The following is an 18,376-nucleotide window of genomic DNA, read 5'->3' as shown; positions in this document are numbered from 1 at the left end:
GCTGAAGGAATGTAAAAGTTATATACTTTCTCACTCGTGGAGTGAGAAAGTTCTGACTGGATTACATGACCAAGCTTAGTCAAATGAAAGCTTCTGGACAGCTTTGGGTGGGCAAGACCCTTTTTGTTTGGGTGACTATAAATGCACAAGAATACCCAGGAGGATCCCATCAAAGGTCCACCTAGCCCCGCATCTTCCATGCACCAGTAGCCAACAGCAAACATCTAGAAAAAGGGCAGGATAAATATGTAATGACATTTCTAGAGTGGTCTCTTGGTCTCCAGCAGTTTGTGATTCAAAGACTTTGTATTTGCATTTAATAGCTTTCAATGGGTAGAAGCTGCCAGAGAAATCAAGTGACTTTTGTCAGCAAGCTTCAGAGCAAGAATATTTTGGTATGCAGTAACAAGACTGTACTTCTGTACAGCCACTGAGGTATTGCCGAGTGAAGATAAGCGTCATAGTGAACAGCATAGAAACAAGCAGCAGCAGACTCAGTTTGAAGGAAGAATCAGAGACATGACCTTCTCTCCTGCTAGCTTTCCAACAATGACAGAGGAGGTTCTTGGCTCTTTTACAACCTTGCACTAAGTAAAGTAAAAATAAAGCATACCCTCCAATGCTTTGGTAAGGATATTTATTCCTCCCCTCCTCTGCAACTTGAGAGAAGAAACTTTTGATGATTCAGAAAAAACAGAAAGAATAAAAGCATTTACACATAGCAGGAGTGAGAGTTTAAAGAGGACTCTGATGTCTACCTCCTTTATGGAGTAGATGTGAGGTAGTATTTGGAGTAGGAAATGCTTACTCAAACCAAAACCTACTATCTGCATGAATGTTAGAGCTCTTAATCCCAAAGATGGCTCCAGAGATTGTAATTTTTTTTCATGGTAATGCCATTTTAAGTTTGCAGCATTCTTTTCACATTTGTTTAGAAATTCTACAGCTACAACATAAATGACAAGTCTTATGAGAATATTTATCTACAGACATTACTTTAATGATCCTTAATTTTTTCAACAGTTCTGTTTTGACTATTTCTCTCTCTCCCAAATACAGCTCCTATTTATTTTTCAGGGGCTTTGTGTAAACCTCAGTTTCACAAACACCTTTCAGCTACTATCTCCAAAGGTTCCACTTCTAAGTAAAATTTTCAGAAAGAAAAATAATTGTTTCTTCCAAATCTCTTGTTCTTTTAGAGGTACTACTTAGTACAAACAAATAGCAGCTGCTGCATTCTGAGCCCATGGGCTGCCAAGAAGTGCATGAACTACACCTCCATGCTTCAGAAGATTTAGCACCTTTGAGATCTTGTTAGAACATGACTTGTGACTATTAGTTGTTGGGTTTTAATTAATATACATTCAGATCAGTTCTACTTTTTTTACACTAAAAACATCTAATTCCCTGAACAACCTACAGTGTGAGACTTGATGAGGTTTTGCTGTGTCTCATCTTTTGCTGTGGCTTCTGCAGATGTATCACACATTGTTTTCCAGACCAGATTTTTTTTCAGTTGAGCATACCTGTATTTTATCATTCTCTGTATCATTTTCAAGTACAAATGTGATAATTATTCTTGAGGGAACATCTGTTCTCAGTAAGTTACCCAGATTTATACTTCACTGTCAAAACAATACAATTGCAGCTGAAAAACAACCTCCATACTTAGTGACATATCAGGTGATACCTCCTTTCCAGTAGATTTGTGGTCAATGTCTGTCACAACTTGTTCCTCATATATAGGACTTTTTTTTTTTTTAATGTGCGTATAGCAAAATTAGATCTACTCTCCAAGCTTGTCATGAGCTTACTGTCAACTGCCCACTAAGTATTAACATGAGTAAGCACTGAGTAGGCAACTCTATAAGGTCGCACAGTTCTTTCTGCTCATTGTTACTTAACATAAGAGGAAGAAGTTACACTCCTCATAGTTACGGAACAGATTTATTCCCCACTGGCCTCATAATAAAAGTGATCGTTAAGAATAAATTTAAATAACAAAAAGTGGCCTCAGGAATCCTCTTGGTGAAGAGTGTCCAATTTGAGGATAAGTGGAGGCAGTCATGGAACAACTGGGAAGAGTTATCATCACCAGGGAGGAACCGAGATGAACAGAGCACTTGAAATTCCAAAAGGGGAAACTCCCTAGAGAAGAGAGCCCTTACACAAAACACTTGTTGGGTATTAATATTGTACCCTCAGGATTTCTTCATATATAGCATTATCAGTTCTTTTGTCTCCTTCATGGTAAATTTAGTTGCACAAAACATATACCTAAATGCTCAAAATCTAGCAATAAACCTATTATTGTCCAAAACTTGTGTTTTTCAGGAAAGTAGCCCAGCAGGCATTTTCAAACAACAAATTATCAACATATGTTAGAAGCTGCTGATGTCATCTCAGTTCTAATGGAACATGAACAGATTTTTATAATCTGCAACATTTACAGTCCTTCACTCCCCCCAGAGGAAAGGAATACTGTTAAGAGGTATTGATTGTCTTCTTCCAGTGAGAAGAAATAAATCAAATGGAGGCCTCACAAACTTGAGCTAGGCAGGGAAAACAGGGCCTTTGGGGGTACCTACTAGTATAAGTAGGTTTGGGGAATTTTTACTTTATTTCAAAGGCAAGCATTTTATCTGTTGGAATCTGAATTTTAATTACCTAATTATGTTTACCCTTTCCATTGCTTAAACTGTCAGTGCTGGGATCCATGGTGTCCTTTTGGTTTGCAGAACAATAGAGAACTAATGAAAATATTCATATTGCACAACTTAGCAGACAGTAATAGAGTAGTAAATGAAGAACCAAAACCTAAAACATTCTTAGCAAGTTTGTGAGACATGAATGTTTTTTTTCCAAAACCAGATAAACAATATAAAACCTCTGCAAAAATAAATGCTGCAAAATTGACTGCAAATAAGGTCATAACTGTCTAAATGAACTGGAACATGGATTTTAAACCAGTTAGTTGTGATAAAACTGAAACTGAGTAACACAACTGAAAACAAACTAATACTCTAGATTGGAAATCAGATGTTTTAAGACATCATTTTGGCATCACTTCACTGCTTTTGCATAAGAAAGGGCAGCCTTTGTAAATAACCACTGATTAAAGTGGCCTGTTATTTATCGGACTTATATAAAATGATACATGTTCCTTTTCCGGGTTAAGTAAAGTTGGCCTGTCCTAAATAAAGACCAGTAATTAATGTCTTTTGGCAGGATAGATGACGCATCATGATTCCGAGCCCATAACATCCCTACATACTATCAATAACCTAACACAAGCTTTTGTCACCCTCGGCAGCTTTTGTCACCATTGGCACTCCTGAGGAGGTCTGGCTCCTGCCTTAGATAGATAGATGGATAGAAAGACTCAGTTTATTAACAATTCATTAAATGATACAATTACAGTTCAATAATTCATTAAGTTCTTAAAATAGTCTATTCTTGACTAGCAAATATATGTACAATGTCCACTGAACAAAATAGCGCCCGATTCAATAAACGATGAGCGACCTTTTCCTGTTGGCTTGTTACTTAAATAGTATTCAAAGTAAGACACAATGAAGATGCCACAATGATGGAGTTCTCAATTATATTACAATAAATTTAGCTAGTGTTATCACAGTTATAGAATTCTTTACACTGTGATAAGATCAAAATAATTGATTGGTGTGCTTTCTACTGAGAATCTGAACAGCATGAGAAAGTATGTGTCTGAATGTTAATAACATGCAGACAAGTGGCATTTACATAAAGATCCCCTTCCACTGGCTATTTACCTTTGGAACAATAGTATGTGATAGTTTGAACTGGCTTCATAAAAACATGTAAAGCAATCTTATTGACAAAGCATCTCATGATGAATATCACTTTGTATCCCAGAGAGTATTTAGAGGACAGATTTTATTATCATAAATTTCAAAATAGCAAATATCATTCACTACTTAGACATTCACAATTTTAATGAATTCCACATACTTTTCAAGCTAGGATGGAGCTAAAAGGAAAATATGTAGCTGATATTTTTATTATGTAAACTTAAGACCCTCATCCTTTTATATCAGCAAACCATTCGAGCTGTGATCATTAGGACACACAAGTGTCACTGTCTGAGATGTAAAGTAGAGATTGAGAATTTTAGCAAATTACAATTTACAGAGATCTAAATCTGACATTGGTTTCAGGTCCAAATCTCAAAATACTTGGAAGAGAATAAGTCAAATGGTTCCATATGAATAACAAAAATCTATGGTCTTATTAGGAGAGGTCCAAATTTATATTATGAAGCTTACCTAAAATGTTGTTTATCTAAAAAGATGCTGTACTACTTATTCATAAAACACTACACATTTTACAATCCACAAACTATTGATACAATTATTTATATCTGAAATATAAAAAATTCCAACTGAAAACTTTATGAAGATTTATCACACACTATACATATTTATCTAATTTTAGAAAATGACCCTATCAACACTCATTTTGGTGTAACAGTATTTCAAAAGCAGTCTGATGCAGAGGTATGGATGACAGAGTGTAAACTGTGATCTAGATGGTTGTCACCTGTATATCAAAGGCACAACATAGGCTAAGGAAGACTATTACAGTTCGTGAGAAGGCTGATATACTGAAGGACCACCTCGGATCTCATGTTTGCAGTAAATGTCAGGTACTAGTGATGAAATTATTGTATTCAACCAGAAGGATTTTTTGTCCCCCCCCCAAGTAATTTAAGGTAAAAATCAGGACTTACCTTTAATTCGGGATCATTTTCCTTTTGTTTTAATACATCTGTGTAGTGCTACACAAACCTGGCATGATACAGTCCTAATGTGCTATACGCAACTTATTGGCTATACACAACTTATTGGCTCAACTCACATATTTGGTAGATATTCATAAAATCTATGGGTTTGTACATATTTCTTCAAGATCTTAGAGTTTTGTGAATGCAAAAAAAGTCAGTAATACCCCCCAAAAAGCTAAAAAGTTTGCAGCATTATATAGGTCACTTTTATGTGAAGAAATGAATCCAGCTTATGCAGCAGAAGGTGGTACCGTAGGCAGATGAAAGCTGAAGAAATACAAAAAAAAGGACTTCAAGAACAAAGGAGAATCTAGGACAGGTTAACAAAGCGAGCTTAGGATGATGATATAAATCCTGTTTAAGCAGTGGATAGCAGCTCAGGCCTTGGACATTATGGACACAGGCTGAAAGCAGAAGCTCCAAAACTGTAAATAAGTCACTAATGGCCAATTAAGGGTCACTGAAAAAAAGCACAACCTCAAGTGTTGTGAAAAGACTGCTTTTATATTAAGAACAGAAGCAGCAAAGGAAAAAAAAACAGCTGAAAGCACTGCTGCGCCCTAGGGAATTAACACCCCCTGAAGGATTTTGCATTGTGTAATCTAGGGATAGACAAGAGCCTCGGAACTGTCTAGAAACTAAACCATCTTATAATACAGTAAGATCCCAAACTGGGCATGCGGACAGGAAGAGAAGATGGTAGAGCAGAAAAAAAAAAATACCCACTTCAGTTCTAGCTTCCCCTGCAGAAGAGCTCTCGAGTTTGTCCATGTCATCTTGTCAACTAAGACCATCACTGGTAGCCATCATTGCCAACTCAACAGCATCAGCTCCATGGATTTTTATATTCACACCAAATTTAGGACATAGACGTTAAGGACTGACTGCTTTGAATATGTAGTGGTAGTGATTGATAGTAAGAACTAATTTGTAGCGTTAATGACAAAAAATGCGTAAGAATAAGTTATTAGCACAACCAGTGCTGTTAATGATTGTCAGTCCAGTAAAGTGGGGTGGTTTTATTTTTAAAGTTTAAGAGAAACAGTTAAGAAACTCTGAAGTGGCATATAGCACAGTGATACCCAGGCATCCCTAACCTTCAGGTCATTTTCAGTTAAAAAGCAATGTTACTGAAAAATTAGAGTGGAGATGTAGAGTACACTATGATCTCTTCGCTGAAGAGAAAAAATATTGAAGAACCAGTTAGTACATATAATTTATACTTTTCTCTTCTTCAGGTATGCACCTGTTTGAACCCCAGAAAATATTTTATAGGATGGTGACATCAATGAGTTTTCAGCTACTTCTTCAAGCAATAATTGAAATAATGTTCCTACAAATCCAAGTAGACTAGATAAAGAAATGATATGCAGCAAAAGACTATGGACTACTCCACAGTCACACTCCAGGTAAGAGTGTTTTGGTATTTTGACAGGGGGAGGACCTGGTTAGAAATTTGTCAGCAGGTCACATGTAAACATTTTTACTGATTTACAGATTCTTAATGAGAAGACAACTGTTCAATGGACTTTCCTAGCTTAGTTATGGCTAGGAAAAAAAATGAGGGAAATAAAGGAAAAAATAATTTTTGAATGTCTATGTTATTCTTCCATCAGAATCAGAGCAAAATTATGCCTCTTCAGTTAGTAAATACAGTTTTGATAAGACTGCCAAAATAAAAAAGAAAACAATCCCCACTTTTCATATTGTTGTTGCTGTCCTTCCTGACAAACAAATCTACCACAAGTGCTTTCCACTGTCAGAATTTGGGTTTTCTAATAGACTTTTAAAATGATGTTGCAAACAAGCACAAGAAACCTTACAAGGAGCTCTGCAGAACAAAAACCAACTCATTAGTGGCCAATTTAGTGAATATCAGACTGAAGACATTTATAGCTTCAGGTGATCCTAACATCATCTTTTCCCATCTGCTGTTGTTTAGATTAGTCATTCCAGACTGAACCTTAAGTGGCTGCTAACAAGAGCAAGAAGCCTCTTTCTGTACACTTACATGATTTAATAAAAAACCCCGAGCTACTAAGAGACAAAGCAGCTATTTACACAATGACCTAGCTGATCTGTAAATGACAAGTACATAGTTGCCCCCTACATTAGCTAAGTAGTAGGTTTAACTACCGGAGGCCTACATACACGTGCAGGTATATGACTCAGAACTCTGTAACATTGGCACCTGTATTCTGGAAAGCCTGAACATGACATTATGAAGAACAGGACTTCAGAGAAGCTTTAATATTCCCAGAAAGACTATCAGTTTTCCATCCAAAAGCACTATCAGTCACACATAAAACACGTCTGAGAGAAGAATATCTAACCTCTTTTGAAACACTTCCAATCATGCATGAATATAGATATCAGTTTTACCCTTTCTTAGTCTTCTGCAGCCTCCTCTATCTTCTGTGAGCTTTAAAAAGATTGTCACTGGTACTTTTCTGATTGGGTCTTGAATTCACTTTTTAAGAATTAGAAATTCTGTGTTCAGAGGGCAACCGCCTCATTTCCCATCTTAAGAGAAAGCTTTAGTCTCGCACCTCAAGACATGGATGTTCTTATGAAAATAAATCAAAGACTTTTGGTTTGAAGAATCTCTGAAACTAAACACACCTACTCTGGCTATTAGCGAAACGTGGAAGAGACAGATAATCATTTATGCCAAAGGTGCCGACCAGGGTTTGAGTGGGGAACTGTTTAACAAGATCTGCTCAGAAAAAAAATGAGAGTAGCTCATGATAATTTACACAGTAAGTCATGTATCATTCTGAAGGATTCCAGAAGCTCAGTCTTGGATAAAATATAGCAGTATAGAGGATCATCAGACATCTTTTTTAGTAACAGAGAACTCACAGTGCCTGCTGTCTCTCTTGGTACAAAAGACAACACAGCATAAACGAGTAACTTTAAAAATGCATGGCTGAGGTTTCTTTTAAGGTGTTTCAATAGGGACCTATTGAAATAACAATTAACACACTCAAAGAAAAACCCAGAGTACTTCAGGAAGGGCTTATTCTCATAAAAGAACAAAAATAAATATGTAACCTTAGTTAAAAGAAATAAAACGGCTTTGTAATTTGGAAAGTATCTGTTCTCAGGTAATGTAAGGGGTTCTGAGCATAACTGAACTTATATTTGGTCACACAAGGTTCAATAAATTCTAATGGAAAAATACAAAGCAGCATTATGAGGTCTGAAATAGCTTGAGGAAAACAGGTAATTAGAGAAGCTCATTAAACAAAACAAAATTTAAGAACCTCTTTGCTGTAAACTGCAATTGATGAAAATCATTCATTTATTTTGTCTTTTCTCATAGCACATTCAGACAATGAAAAAATAGCAGCTTTATTTCCAGTAAAATGCTAGATAAAATGCGTTTTCTACATTACTTACCTGTTTTCATTTCTAACAAGCGCTTTTTCTTTTGTTGCCTGTCTTGTTTTTCTTTTTCGGCTTTCTCCTTAGCTATTTTAGCACGCCTCTGTTTTTCTTCTGCTTCCCTTCTTCTCATATTCTCCTTTACTGCTTGCTATGAAAAAAAGTAATATAGAATTCCATTAAAACAGAAGTCTTAGCAAACACAAAGCCGAACCTTAAAAACAAAGAAAAAAGCTTTAAAAATCACATCTCCTAACTAACCTTAATTTCTCAAGTCAAATAAATATTTTACATTGCATATTTAGTACATTTTTATTCAGAAGAGTAAGCAAGTTCAGAATAAATACATTAAAAGCATACTAACTGGCCCCAAATGGGAATTATAAATTCAGCAAGAAATAAAGCTTAAGAACACACATGTCAATGTAGGAAGAAGTCAAAATATCTAAACCACCTGGTTTTACAAAACTGTAAGTATGTTACTATCTGTATTTCTAGAATAGTTTCAACATTTATTCTTTCTCATGCTGCCACTATACCAAGCAAAACAAGGCTGCTTGGATGACTTAGCTGTGCATTTTTCTTATTCTTATCCACATATGCATTAATTCACTGAGTTTATAAATTCTTGTCCTCTGGTTAATACCTGTACAACATTGTTTATTTTGAATTATAAGTAAGTACTCCAAAGCTTCCAGTGAAGCCAAAAGAGAACTAAGAGTTTCAGAGTTTTTAAATCATTATTTTGCATATTCAGACATTAAGCAAAAAACCTGTGTCACATTCAATAATTTTTTAACAAAGCTATTTTAGGATTACCTTTTCATTATTTTAATGTTAGCTACGTACACTGGTAAATTCTCAGTGCTCTGCTGTGGCTTGCATTAAATGTAAAGTGCACTTATTCTTCATTGCAGAAAGTTTCTCTTTTCAAAATGCAGTTACACACAAAATCTCATCTTTCGCAATAATAGATCAAAGTGTCCCCTCCTACAAAATGGCTAACATCTTCATAAGGTCTGAGGCAGAGGCTGTACGTTTGCAAGGATAATTAATGTCTCATATTGTTTTTAGTGGGAAAACATCCAGCCTGCACTCAGAAAAAAAAAAAATAAGAATGGACTGAAGAGTACTATAAAGCACAGATGAATGTGGATTATAGCAATATTTGCACGGGCACTGTTTGTAGCATCACTGCAATAGATAGTGACCAAAGGAAGGAAAAAAAAATCACATAAATCTTGTGAGGAAATACCTGTCTTTGATAACTGAAGAAGAATAAGCTTTCAATCATGAAAAATGACAATGAAATGGACTTTTTAAACAAAGCAAAGCTGTACTTCCACGGTGCCTTCTCCAGAGTCACCTCTGTCGATTTTCTTGATACTGGGGGAGGAGGGGAGAAGCCTACTACAAAACGCTAAAATTCTGGATTTAATTAATTTTAACAAATTATTTGCTGATTTTCAGACTGGGCATTCTGTAAAATAAACTGCTAGGCAAAACTCAAATGGGACTCGAGCACAAGAACAATTTTGGCAGAAATTACACACTTTCCTAACAGAGTCACCAAGGAAATTTCTCCTTTGCATCTACTTTTTCCCAAAAAATAATACCAGCAGGACTCAGCCTCAGACTGCGGTCATCCAAATGTAGGTGTCTATTCCTTTCTAGTCACACTGATCAACTGCACTTGATTTAGTAGCTCACACTTTCATATCCAGTGTAAATTGGATGCTTTGGTGTATCACACCTTGCCTCCAGCCTTTCTCTAGAAGGATGCTGGTCTTCCTTAAGTTCTGTGTCATTACTTAAAATTTCAGGCTGATGATGTCTTGGATACCATTTAAGACACCTCTTCAGGATACTAGGCACTTCTGTTGTTAGGTCTCCTTTGAGACATCAGGTAGACAACTCTCCAAATTCCACTAACTGTGCTGAGTATGCCTCTCCTTTGACTAGAACATGAGATTAGACACTCAAGCTCACATACAGATGTACATGTTTAGAGGTCTATGCCCTAAAGTCAAATCCTATCCTACGTGTTCTGTGTGTTTTCCACACAAAACATAGGTGTCTAAAATTCTGCAAAATGTTTAAACCAAGAATTGTCACAAACTTGACTGAGACGAATACATATTTGTCTCTCACATTGCTTGGATTTCAAAGATTAAATGTCTTAACGCTTCCTTGCTCAAAAGGCCTAAAAAGTTAGACATGGTCTGACCACATGCTATATACAAGCAGCATTGCATTCAGCATACAGCACAGTATGCAAAGTTAACTTTCAGAAGAATTACCAAAGTGTATGCCTTTTGCATACCATGCCAAGGCCTAGAGTTTCTGAGATGGAGGCATTCTTGGGTTCTCTCTTGTGCTTTCCAGGATCGTTTCTGATTTTTATTCAAGTATTTGCATAATATAAAAGAAAAATACTCTAGAGTCTAGGAAACAAACTGTTATTTGGTTGTTCTTCTTCTGGTTCTTTAAGTCATGTTTCTGCTGCAGAGCAACCTAGTGTCGATAGGAGCAAGGGGTTTCTATAGCCCTGTGATTAGCGTACTGTCTTGGACATAAGAGTTGTTGACGCAAGGCCTCTTCCCTCCCTCTCCTACAACTGCAGGAAAATTTTAACCATTAGGCAAACACAAGAAAAAGAAATACTACAATTGCTTCATCTTATTTCAGAAAGCTATCCTTCCACGGAAAGCAATAAGCTTGTTAACAGTACCTCTGATGCTATGAAACCATAGAAGGAGGTTAACAGAGATGTCCAATACCTAAGATGTTCCACTGACTGTACCAGGAATTTAGGTTTGGGAGTTAAATCACTGAAGGTAAGGTCCTTCACCCATTTTTTGGATCTGGCCAACTAACTGTGCTCCAGACTTGATGCTCCCAAAGTGTGAATAATAGCTGTCCCAGTCGACAAATAACACCGAAGTACAAAGTGCAGTCCAAAGTTAGCTATGAACCTGAAGTCTTTGGCTCCAGATTTAAACATGTTTTTTTAAAACTTTTTAAACATTTTCATTAATTAAGAACAAAAAAAGTATTATAAGTAGGTAAGTACTGTATGTAAATGATCAACTTTGTTTGACAACAAGGATGACAACTTCACTTTCACACATCTACTGGTGACTTAAGTAGTCTTTTAGTTTTGGACTTTTTAAGAATCCAATGATTTTTAAGCACTAAATTTAAAAGTCTTTTGAGCTAAGTTTTCTAGGATGCCAACCACCCCCAGTTTCTGTCAGTAATCAAGACCAATGCTAAACAATTCTGAAAATCAGACCGCAGGTATCTCAAGCTAGGCATCTCAAAAATGTTTTCCAAAAAGTCTCAACACTGAGCAGCTACTCAATATTTTCTTTGGTGTCATTGAATGATAAGTGGTTTCATGCCTTATCTACACACCTTTTTCATATAGCCTTAAAACTGTGCTCTGTAAGACAGAATTATTAATTTTCCTCAAGGTTCCTTCTATCATGCTCATCAATAACACCTAACCATTTTGAAGCATTAATTAATCTATCTTTATAACACTGCTGTGAAGCAGGGGTTAGTATCAGTGCTAATTTTACAGACACAGAAAAGAAATATGGGGAAATTAAGGTAAAGCACAAACACTTCTTTGAGTCTCCAATTCAAGATGAAGCTAAGCATTTAGAATTCTTATTCTAGAGCATTTCAATGGGAGGTGTGGTTTAAACATCAGAAATCAAAGTAATACAACTATTTCATAATATTTAGCAATTTTGAAATTAGATTCCTGAGTTTCAAATTAGGCACTAATCAAGTTAGGAAAACATAATCAATGTCCATGTTGAAAAATCTGGCATATGTACCTTGCCAAGCAAAGTTATTCTGATTGCAGACTGTGCCTTCTAGGTTTTTAGCTGTTAAACTCTGAAGTAGTAGAGGCTTGGTAATCTTTACATGTTCCAATATGATTGGTAAATATAGGTTCCATTTTAAGTCCTTTCCTCAAAATAAAGGGATATAGGAATTTCAAACCCTTTCTCAATATCTACGAAAGAAGTATTTTTACCTATCTACACCCTCAGACATGTCTGAAATCATTAAAAAAAAAAACAACCAACCAAGCAAAACCAAACAAGACTGGGAAACATGCAAGCAACTTAAGTAAGCGTGTTGTAACGATAAGTGTCAAGCTGCAATGAGGAGTAGATGGTAAGATGACTAATCGAATCTTTCTACAGATCAATAGGCATGAGTTGGATAACTGCTCCAGACTTTGTCACAAAGCTCATGCTCAGATAACATTCCTGAAGGAGTGTAGGCAGTAAATTAAGCTATGTAATCATAGGTAGCCAGATGTGACACGAGTCACCTTTTCCAAATTATCCAAATTAATAAATTCATACACAACTGGGGACTTGCCTTTTTATTCTTCCATTTCTTCACTGAGAAAGAGTTGCTTACCAGCCAAGTGTTCAGAATCCAAGAGAAAAAAAACCCTATTTTTGCAAAAAAAGCTTAAAAAAACCAACCGAAAACAACCACAACCTCCACACAAAATCCACAACCTCTCCCTGCCCCCCTAACTTTACCAAATCTGAACATAGTTATAAATCATAGAATCAGAGAATAGTTTGGGTTGGAAGGGATCTTAAAGATCATCTAGTTCCAGCCCCCCTGCCATGGTCAGGGACACCTTCCACTAGACCAGGTTGCTCAAAGCCCCATCCAGCCTGGCCTTGAACACTTCCAGGGATGGGGCATCCACAAATCACAAAGGTAGCGATCCCCACTAATCCTAAATAAGAGCTCTATAAAACTATTTTGAACTTATATAGCCATCAGCTTTCCTGAAGTTTAATTGTTTTAAGTTGAGGCATATACCAGTCTTGAGTATGTATTCTGAAGTATATCATCAAGTTAATCATCCTTCTTCCAGAAGAAATACATTGACAATGGTAAAAGAACCTGCAATATTTTGAAGAACATCTGATTATCCTGAAATTTGCCAAAAAGACTCTTTATAGTCATATATAATCAGCTCCAAACATATAAATAAATACCCTGGTGAGAAATTTCTACCTCACTTTTCAGAAAGGTCTTTTGTTAAAACTCTTAAATCCCATTTTAGTAGAGTTAAAAAAAAGAAAAAAGAACCCCTATTATTAAAATTTGTAAGGGTAATGAAAATGCATTTGGACTAAAAAAAATACCTAAAGAAAAATAAAATTAGATTTCCAAAATAGCTCAAGCTTTTATGATGAGCTACGATGTGCAAACGTTTGTATACATAATGCAGATGCTGCCTTGTGATACAAGGACAGAGCTAACTTCCACATCTCTGACTATTTTAGATAACTAAAGGCAAAGCTCTCCTAACTAACAGTGAGTCTGAATTACGCTTATAACTATGTTCTGAGGTCTACACAAAAGGAGCTACTCAACAATAACCTAGATCAGCCTAATGTCTGTTTCTCAAATATAATTCTAATATTTCCAATAATAATAAAATAACCATTTTTAGCCCCTCCCCCCAAAGATCATCCTTTTTATAGGGAAAAGAAGAAAGTAAGCATTTAAAATGCATAAAACTTAAAATCCTAGACAATCTATTGTCACAAAAATTAAAGGTCTTTAGAAACAGACCGAGTTTGAGGAAAATATGCTATTTTTTAAAGCCAGAATAAGGAGCTCTGAGTTTCCATAGCAGGGAACCTGCTTACAGACACAAAACTTGACACTGATCAAGTGCTGCAGGCAAATGAAAAATTAAACAAAATGAAAACTCTGGATTTTGCATAAGAAAAGCATGCATTATAAATATAGAATAATTGTTAGAATATTTATTTTCAAGTAAATAACAAGCATCCTTTAAACAGAAAATGCAGTTGTATTTAAAAAAACGTAAAGTTTCAGATTTTTACCCTTCAGGTTATACATGCATGTAAGAGGCTCAGTTTTAAATTATAAACATTGTTATTAGGAATTTTTGATTCTTTCAGAAAAAAATAATCCACAAATAATATTTCAAAACTTCATTATCCTTAGGTTATCCTAAGAATTTAGGATGTGCAAACTAAAATTTCTGATATGAGTATCAGCTACCATCTGAGGAGGAAGAAAATTATTTTTAGTTTGTTCAGTAACTGAAAGATTACAAAAATAATTTCTAAGAAACATTAGGCATAAAATAAACAGATTGTACCATGAACATTGTCCTGAAGTTGTTTAAGTCTGTCAAAAACTCCTCCACCGAAACTTTCTTCAGATCAATGGCATAATATCCCATCACATTCTGATAGAGTTTTTCCATGTTCTCATGCATCCGTGAAAGTTTCTGAAAATCTTCTTTGGCATGAACTAGAAAGCTGTACGCTGCTGTTAAGGCTGCAAGAATACTCAGTAAATCAGTCAAATCCACACTTTTTACTTAACATTGATCTGTATTTCGTACATGTTTTTCATTTGCATCAAATGAAGTATCAAAAGAATTCCTTCCATATCATATATGCTTCCTAGTATTTAGTGTGTGTATTAGGCCTATGAATAAATCAGGGTGCTTTCATCAAATTTTCTCAGCCACTTTAAACTTAAAAGATTATTCCATTAGCATATAATTTTGTATGAAATGAAATGTATGGGACTAATCGAACTTCAGGCACCTATGTAGTTTATTTAGTATCACTGTCTCCTTATTGAAGCTAAGGGCTTAGTTATATAATTTACAATTTATATGGAATTTAGGTACAGATACCAATAACTAACCTAAATACTTCAATATATCAAGAAATAGTATAGTTCCTACTAAAATTAGAGTAAAAATAGAAATATTAATAAACAACAGTATTAAAAGTAAAAACCATGAAAGATCAAAAACTTCATAACTGCTTTTTTTTAAATGCTGTTGTAGCAACAGCAATGAATTCATTTCTATTCCTGGTGGCTGCATCGGGTATTTATGCTTTTTCTAAGGCTATTTGCAATGTCAATACAACTTAATTAGAGGTGAAAACCACAGAACTACTACAAGAGACAGACAATTTATAAACAGCACCAAAATACTGCATAACATAAATGAAATTAAAAAACTATGTTTATTCAAGAATTTTGATAATATAGTTTGTCAAAGAAGCTCAAAGAAGAAATATTGTGTGCAGTCATTTCCTTATGTAGGACAACTTCATAAAGTGTTTGCTTTAATGGAATGGTAGCTAAACAAACATTTATGTTCCATTATTTTCCTGCTGCAGGAAAGACTACAAAAGATAAGAAATGATAATTTTACCTTTACTCCCAATTGCCCACCCCAACTATTGCAAAAGAGAATTTACTGTATTTGTATACTTCATACTACAGATACATACACTATGGTCACTTTATTTTATGAAACACAGGATTTTTAATCAAGTGCATTAAAATGTAGACAAATAGAATTTTTGTCCACCACGCTGTTTTAAATACACAGTAACAACTTACTGCTGGGTGAGTGCTTTCGCCCTTTGGGGTTTTTGCAATGCACTCTTCTTTTAGTTTTCCTGTTTGAATTGCACTATTAAATGCCCTTCTGGTTTATTAAAGTTGCTTTTAAAACACCAAGTAAGCAGTTAATGGTTTTCTTTTTGTGATTTAGAATCCGTGCCAGAAAGTCATACAATAATGTTCTCGGACACAAGCAGGAAGGAAGAAATAATGCACTTTCACAACATTCAGATTAGTCACTATGATGGCTATTAGCTGGGTCTGTAAGGGCAGTACAGTCTCCACTACGAAAGTCTAGTAGAAAAGGACTAACAAAGCCTCCATTTCGATGATTTTAAATGATACATCTCCCATCACCCCCCAACCACTTGATTTCAGACTTTCTCTTCCTCTGACAAGGCTCCTTAGCCAGTATGAGCTTCTTTTCATGTTTCTATTGACTTCACAAGATGCAGCTTGTGAGCAGCTTCAGACTGCCTGTGTTGGCTAGCAACAGCTCAAAGAGAATTGATGTTGCTGGCCCGCTTTTTCTTCCGTATCAATTTGAATGTCTCTCCTCTACTTACATCCCAAGATGCACAAAGCTTACAGGAATGCACCCTTCAGAGTTGAGTTTCTTTAAAATTATTAAGGATGTTAAAAAGCTATTGGTGGGACAGTGAGGAAAGTTGATGAGAGGTTAGTATGTAACAGCTGCCCAAATATTAAATAAAAAAAAGAATTATGAGAAACAAGACATGACAAAACACAAGTTAGGACCATCAAAAGAAATGTCAGCAGTTAAAAAAAACCCAACCAAAGCAAAACAACAAACAACTGTAATAAAGGAAAACAGTAAAATTAATGCTGAGTGAAACTAGAAACAAGCATTTCTTCATCCTGTTCATTTTTGATCCTACAATTTAGGATACTTATTATTCGTGATTCTTAGATCATTAACAGAACTTAGGGGAAATGACACTATTTTTTGGAATTATGAGGCTGCTTTTTTCCACAGAGTGAAAGGGTAAAGGAAAATTAAATACATTCGTTTTGTTGTCACTATGTATAAATGTCATACATCAAACATTTCAGTAACTTTCTTCAGTTTTCTAGGAAGGAAAAAAGCTGAGGAAAAAAAGTTAAAATTATCAATAAAATGTATACTTCATCTTGTAAATGAATGACATGCCAGAGTATATCCTGAAAAGGAAATTTGAGGGGGTGGGGAGGTGAGAGAGATGAAATTTCTGTGATATTCTGCAAGACATAGCTAAAGTTACAGCTATGTTAATAGAGCCCATACAGGCTGCTTAGCTTATACTGTTAAAACTGACTCCCCTTGAATACGTGATGCACAATTTTAAACTCAAAATACAGCACTCTGGAAAGATGTTTTACTATCCAGTATTTCGATGCCAGACACGATGAATCCTGAAGATTTTTATTTTCCGTCTGGTGCATTATGGGATACCTTAACCTCTTGGCATTCTACTGAGGCTGTGCTTCAATTTAGGTATTTTTAATAAGTCCCATTCCTTTTTTCCTTAAACATGGCTTTTGTTAGCCAGCACTAGCTGAACTGGAGGCAACAGGGAATATGACTGAGTACATCAATCCCAACTGTAATTATTATGAACAGGTTGATATATATGCATTATCAGCTACACAATTCATTGACTTGGATGAATGAAGACAGAAGTACAGCAGAGCTGCAACACAGGTGGGAGAAAAAGGAAATCAAGAAGTTAGGTATTTGTTAACTTTTTCTGGAGTGGCTTCACTTCACGGACTGCCTTTTTGCACTCATGGGACAACCGATCATCATTCTGCTCATTAATGCAACAGGAAAGCAATGCAGGGCTGAGACAAGTAATATCTGTGGCAAAATTTCTAACTGCTGTATGTTTGGTGTTGCATATTCATGGAAGATCTTTTCAGAGTGAATTGCTTGCCTGAAGTTTATACTGATTTTAATATATTGTGCTATATAAAATACGAATATCGTGCAGGGTATCAAGGCAGGTAAAAGCAGCTGTTACCCTAGAGCAGATAATGAATGACGTTAATCCATACCAAACATTTCCTTAAAAGACCCCATATTCACTGCTTGCGATTTTTTCACAAACTAACCTGCGTATTAAGTGTAGACAATCCAAAAAAGGAATCCGATTCTGCATAAGAACAAAAGATTAACAGGTGCACAGATGCTGCATATATTTTAGCAGAATCTTCAAAATGGAACTGAGACTGTCACTACACTAGCCAGCAACAGTCTCTGTAAAAACATGGCAAACTTTTTGAAGACTAGTGCAAAAAGATTTTGAGGTCACTTCAAACCAGAATTTCAACAAATTATTTTCTTCTAAGGCCAAAGGGTATGAATGTTGTAGGACTCTGTTGAGGATTTCCCACATCAAGTTCTTGGGAAAATAGTTGCAATTGTCTGAAAAATGTGTGTCATAGAGACTTCCTTTTATATCCATATAGCAGGTTCAACAGTAAAATTCCATATCTGAATATAATAGTTCAAGAAACACACAGAAATGTTTAGATTTTTAAATTAGTACCTTCTGAAGAGTATTTGTCAAATAATACCTTTTCCTTGACTCACTCACTCCTACTTATCTCTATGTTACAATACTAAAACAAACCTACATGTATTTGTATCACACAGAGCTGCTGCATCCAGTGCGTATATCCCATACAGTATCAGCAAAACCAGTG

The 18,376-nt window shown here is 35.5% G+C and overlaps 1 protein-coding gene across 4 annotated transcripts in view; it reads right to left on the bottom strand.

Moving 5' to 3' along the window:
• DIAPH3 (diaphanous related formin 3) overlaps positions 1–18,376 on the bottom strand; it is a 249,940-nt gene that overhangs the window by 69,689 nt on the left and 161,875 nt on the right. For all 4 annotated transcript variants that reach the window (XM_072850118.1, XM_072850117.1, XM_072850119.1 and 1 more), the window contains 2 exons: positions 14,397–14,561; positions 8,225–8,360 (listed from right to left, as the gene is read on the bottom strand). In XM_072850118.1, coding sequence (XP_072706219.1) covers positions 8,225–8,360; positions 14,397–14,561 — 301 coding nt within the window. The remainder of the gene's footprint in view (positions 1–8,224; positions 8,361–14,396; positions 14,562–18,376) is intronic.

This window comes from Ciconia boyciana, chromosome 1 (assembly GCF_034638445.1).
Source record: "Ciconia boyciana chromosome 1, ASM3463844v1, whole genome shotgun sequence".
Taxonomy (NCBI): domain Eukaryota; kingdom Metazoa; phylum Chordata; class Aves; order Ciconiiformes; family Ciconiidae; genus Ciconia; species Ciconia boyciana.
Note: the sequence above shows the minus strand (reverse complement) of the source record. Positions and strands in the feature narration are given on the sequence as shown.